Source organism: Coturnix japonica, assembly GCF_001577835.2.
Source record: "Coturnix japonica isolate 7356 chromosome 4 unlocalized genomic scaffold, Coturnix japonica 2.1 chr4random350, whole genome shotgun sequence".
NCBI lineage: Eukaryota > Metazoa > Chordata > Aves > Galliformes > Phasianidae > Coturnix > Coturnix japonica.
The window spans coordinates 190,251-195,810 of NW_015439533.1; the positions used below are offsets into that span (position 1 = coordinate 190,251).

A 5,560-nucleotide genomic window follows, 5' to 3' on the forward strand; every position below is an offset into this window, starting at 1 on the left:
GGATGGGATGGGATGAGATAGGATGCTCAGGGGGTTACTCGGATGGGATGGGATGGGATGGGATGGGATGGGATGGGATGCTCATAGATGTTGGGGTGCCATACCAGGATGGGGACATTGTGGTGGGCTGTGGGATGGTCTGTGGGCTGTTCCATGCTGAGCCATAGGAGCAGTGGTCCCCAAAAGGAGGGAGCCCGGGGGGGGCCTGGCACAGTGACCGGCTGGGGGGGTGACGTGGCATGGAGGTGGGATGGCACTGGATGGTGAGCAGGGCTGCTGTGGGGCACTGCAGGCCATGTGTGCTGTGACCCCCCCCCCACCCCATCCCACCCCATATCCCCCCCAGCCCCTGTGCAGTCAGGGGATCCATGGGGCTCCCATTTACCCCCCCAGGTTTTTCCTCAAGTTTTTCCTCAAGTGCAACCAGAACTGCCTGAAGAACGCAGGGAACCCCCGGGACATGCGGCGCTTCCAGGTCAGCCCCCCCTGCCCCCCCTGCCCCACACACGGGGCTCTGCACCCCCCAGTGGTGTGGGGGGAGGTGGGGGGCAGCGCTGCACACACACACACACACACACACACACACACACACACAGCCCTTCCTTCCCCCCGCCCCCCCCCCATTCCCACAGCTGGAGCTTCCGCAGAGTGGGGGGGGGCCCGTCCCGGCCCCCACCCAGCACGGGCGCCTTCATTAAGGCCTCTCGTAAAGATATGATAATTGTGACATTTTTACATGATTAACGACCCAGGCAATTTGCATAGAGCCGAGCAGCTCCGGGAGAGCAGCCAAGTCCATGGCAGAGGGGGGAGCGGGGCTATGGGGGCACATTGCCCCCAGGGGTGACCATAGGGCTGTGTGTGTGTGTGTGTGTGTGTGTGTGTGTGTGTGTCTGCACAGCACTGAGCTGCTGGGGGGCAGTGGGGTCCCCCAGGGTGCACTGATGTCCCCATGGGGGGACCCCAGCCCCATTGCCCCCCCCAGGTGGTGGTGTCGACGACGGTGAGCGTGGATGGGCACGTGTTGGCAGTGTCCGACAACATGTTTGTGCACAACAACTCCAAGCACGGGCGGCGGGCACGGCGCCTCGACCCCTCCGAAGGTGGGCAATGGGGCACACTCATATGGGGGGGCACACTCGTGTGCACACTCAGATCCACCCTGGCTCTGCTGGGGCAGGAGGTGTCTGTCCCCCTGGTGTCCCCTTGGGGTGGGGGTCCGGCCCCCCCCATGCCCTCCCCCCCCTTTGTGGTTCTGGCCCATCCCCCCCATTGCAGCCCCATTGCGCCCAGCTGCACCCCGGGCTTTGTGCCGTGTCTGTCTGTCTGTCTGCCCCTGTGACACCATTTCCCCCTGTGTGTATCCCCTGTTCATCCCTCTGTCCGTCCATCTGTCTGACACCCCCAGCCCCCCCTGCCCCCTCGTGCCCCCCCTCCATCCATGTATTGGTGACGTCTGTCTGTCCATCCACACTCAGTGCCCACCCAGTGCCCCCTCCCTCCCTCCATCCAACCATCCCCATTTAACAGCTCCCCGCTCCCCCCACCCACCCATGGTCCCTCTGTCCGTGTCCATCTGTCTTTCCAGGTGCTCTCCCTGCTATAACGCTGCCCCAACTCTATGCTGCCACCCCCCCCCCCTTGTGTGCTGTCTGTCTGTCCCTCCATGCACTCCCCCCACCCTTTGCCATGCCTAGTGTCCGTCTGTCCCTCCACAAAGTCTCCCCCCCTTCAGCACTATCCCCATCCCTGTGTCCGTCTGTCCCTCCATGCCCTCTCCCCCCTTCAGCACTGCCCCCATCCCCATCCTCATGCCTGGTGTCCGTCTGTCCTCCCCTGAACTCCCCCCACCAATGGCTCCATCCCTTTGCCATGCCTGGTGTCCGTCTGTCCTTCCACAAAGTCTTCCCCCCTTCAGCACTGTCCCCATCTCCATCCCCATCCCTGTGTCCGTCTGTCCCTCCCTTCACTCCCCCCACCAATGGCTCCATCCCATCCCCATCCCTGTGTCCTTCTGTCCCTCTGTCCCCGTACCTTTGCCATGCCTGGTGTCCATCTGTCCCTCTGTCCCCATACCTTTGCCATGCCTGGTGTCCATCTGTCCCTCTGTCCCCATCCCATCTCCATGCCTGGTGTCCGTCTGTCCCCCTGTCCCCATGCCTTTGCCATCCCTGTGTCCGTCTGTCCCCCTGTCCCCGTACCTTTGCCATCCCTGTGTCCGTCTGTCCCCCTGTCCCCATCCCTTTGCCATGCCTGGTGTCCATCTGTCCCTCTGTCGCCATCCCATCCCCATGCCTGGTGTCTGTCTGTCCCTCTGTCCCCATCCCTTTGCCATCCCTGTGTCCGTCTGTCCCTCTGTCCCCGTACTTTTGCCATCCCTGTGTCCGTCTGTCCCTCTTTGCCGCCCCCCCTCTGGGCTCCCTCCCCCCCCTCTCACCGTCTCCCTGTGCCCCCCCCGCAGCCACACCGTGCATCAAAGCAATCAGCCCAAGCGAAGGATGGACAACGGGAGGAGCAATGGTGATCATTATTGGAGACAACTTCTTTGATGGGCTTCAAGTGGTGTTTGGAACCATGCTTGTATGGAGTGAGGTACGGCGCCGGGGGGGGTCCGGGAGCGCGGCCGCCGGCTCAGCCCCCCCCTCCCCATGTCGGTTCCCACAGCTGATTACTCCTCATGCCATCCGTGTACAGACGCCTCCCCGACATATCCCAGGGGTTGTAGAAGTCACATTGTCCTACAAGTCTAAGCAGTTTTGCAAGGGAACGCCTGGAAGATTCATTTACACAGGTAAGGGGGGGGGGGACATACGTGGGGGGGTCCTGAGCCCGGTGTGTGGTGCTGCTGGGGGGGATTGGGGTCATTGTGTATAGGGATGGGGCGTGGGGTCATTGTGTATAGGGATGGGGCGTGGGGTGGGCAGGGGGTGTGTGGGGCAGGGGAGGGTTGTGGTTTGGGGGCAGGATTTGGGGGCAGGGTGAATGGGGTCAGGGGAGGGTGGGGGGTTGGGGACAGGGGAGGGTTTGGGGACAAGGAAGGGTCTGGGGATGAGGTGGATGGGGATGGGGTGGAGATTAGGGACAGGGTGAATGGGGACAGGGCAGGGGTTGGGTTTGGGGACAGAATAAGGTTTGGGGATGGGGTGTATGGGGGAAGGTAGGGCTGGGGTTTGGGGACAGGATTTGGGGACAGGGCAGGGTTTGGAATCATGGAAGGGTTCGGGGACAGGGTGTATGGGGACAGGGTGGGGTTTGGGATTGGGGAGGGGACAGGGTGGGGTTTGGGGTCAGGGTATGGCTTGGGGACATGGTAGGGCTGCACCTCTGGAGGTCCAGCAGGGCTGGGCTCAGGGTTGTGGGGTGGGGGATCTCAAAATCCCTATGGACACCCATAGGAGGGCAGGGGCTGTTTGAGGTTGAGGTGGGGGGGACGCTGCTGCATCCCCACAGAGTCCCCTTGCCCCACACCGTGCCTCAGTTTCCCTGGGGGGCTGGGAGGCTCTGGGGGCCCTGGGGCCTCCCCCCATTCACCCACCTCCCCCCGGCAGCCCTGAACGAGCCCACCATCGACTACGGCTTCCAGCGGCTGCAGAAGGTCATCCCACGGCACCCCGGGGACCCCGAGCGCCTCCCCAAGGTGGGGACCCCATTGCAGGGGGCCGCGGTCCCGTTCTGCTGGTGGCACCCGGCTCTGGGCCCCCACCCCACGAGGGGCTGGGAGGGCTGGGGGGCAGCGCTGGGGCACGGCACCGTCATGGGGATGTGCCCTCGGTGTGGGACTGGGGGGGGGTGGGGGTTTTTGGGGGGGGTCCCACGCTGACCCCCGGAGGAGCTTGCCCTCCCTGCCAGGAGGTGCTGCTGAAGCGCGCGGCCGACCTGGTGGAGGCCCTATATGGGATGCCCACACCAACAACCAGGTACAGCGGCCGGCCCATCCCACCCCATATGGCTCCATCCCACCCCATATAGAACCATCCACCCCATTAATAGGCCCCATCCACCCATATGGCCCCAATCCCACCCCAGTATTTAGCCCCATCCACGCCCAATATAGCCCCATCCCACCGCCATATAGACGCCATCCCACCCGCATATGGCCCATCCCACCCCATAATAAGCCCCATCCCAACCCATATAGCCCCAATCCCACCCCATATAGAACCGCATCCCACGCCCCATAATAGACCCATCCCACCCCTATAGCTCGCATCCTACCCCATATAGCCCCAATGCCCACCCCATAATGGGCCGCCAAATCCCTAACCCATATGCCCCATCCCCACCTACCATATGGCCCCATCCTACCCCAATAGGGCCCATCGCACCCCATATTGGCCCATCCTACGCCAATATGGCCCTCCACCCCAATATAGCCCCATCCCACCCCATATAGCCCCATCCTACCCCATATAGACCCATCCCACCCCAAATAGACCCATCCTACCCCATATAGACCCATCCCACCCCATATAGCCCTGTCCCACCCCATATAGCCCCATCCCACCCCATATGGCCCCATCCCACCCCATATAGCCCCATCCTACCCCATATGGCCACATCCCACCCCATATGGCCCCATCCCACCCCATATGGCCCTGTCCCACCCTATACAGCCCCATCCTGCCCCATGTAGCCCCATCCCACCCCATATGTCTGCATCCTATGCCATGTCTCCATCACACCCAGCATGGCCCCATCCCACCCTATATGGCCCCATCCTGCCCATATGTCTCTATTCTACCCTGTACAGCCCCATCCCACCCCATGTCCCCATCAAACCCCATACGACCCCATCCCACCCCACAGCTCCATCTCACCCCACGTGTCCCCATTCCCCTCTTATGGCCCCATCCTGCCCCATGTTCCCCCCCCCCCCCAGCTCATCCTCTCCCCCCCCTGACCCCATAGCAGGGCTGCAGGCTCCGACCCCACACCTGCTCCCCATTGGGATTCCTTTGGCTCTGGTCCCACCCGCTCAGAGCCCGGAGCCGGATCCGATCGCTCCCATCCCTCCTCTGCTGCCCACCCCCCCCGGTTCAGCCCCCGGCCCCGCAGTGACGCCCCCCCCCAACCCCCCCATGTCCCTTCCAGGACCTCATCCTGAAGCGCGCAGCCGACATCGCCGAGGCGCTGTACAGCGTCCCCCGCGGCCCCACGCAGCTCTCGTCGCTGGGCTCCACGCACGGCCCCGCCATGGTGGGGGTCAACTCGTTCGGCTCCCAGCTGCCCGTCAGCATCGGGGACGCGGCGCAGGGCCCCGAGCAAGGTGGGCGATGGGGGCTGGGGGGCAGCGGGGTGGGGGTCGTTGGGCAGCGGGCTGTTGTGCCACCCCCCCCCCGCAGGGTTCACCCGCAGCAGCAGCAGCGCGTCCCCGCGGGGCTACGTGCCCAGCTCCACGCCGCAGCAGGGCGGCTTCGGGGGCGGCTCCGGCATCAACGGCTACGGGGGCAGCGGCATGGCCGGCCTGGGGGTGCCCGGCTCGCCCAGCTTCCTCAACGGCTCCACCGCCAACTCGCCCTACGCCAGTGAGTGCGGCCGAACCCGACCCGACCCCCATCCC

At 64.2% G+C, this 5,560-nt stretch overlaps 1 protein-coding gene across 1 annotated transcript in view; it reads left to right on the forward strand.

Annotated features, from left to right (window-relative positions):
* The window catches only part of EBF4 (EBF family member 4), a 22,560-nt gene that overhangs the window by 15,346 nt on the left and 1,654 nt on the right, over positions 1–5,560 (forward strand). The window contains 9 exon segments of the mRNA XM_032441587.1: positions 216–475; positions 986–1,103; positions 2,462–2,592; positions 2,665–2,791; positions 3,549–3,637; positions 3,850–3,903; positions 3,906–3,917; positions 5,092–5,266; positions 5,343–5,560. The exon segment at positions 5,343–5,560 is cut by the window's right edge and continues 123 nt beyond it. Coding sequence (XP_032297478.1) covers positions 216–475; positions 986–1,103; positions 2,462–2,592; positions 2,665–2,791; positions 3,549–3,637; positions 3,850–3,903; positions 3,906–3,917; positions 5,092–5,266; positions 5,343–5,560 — 1,184 coding nt within the window.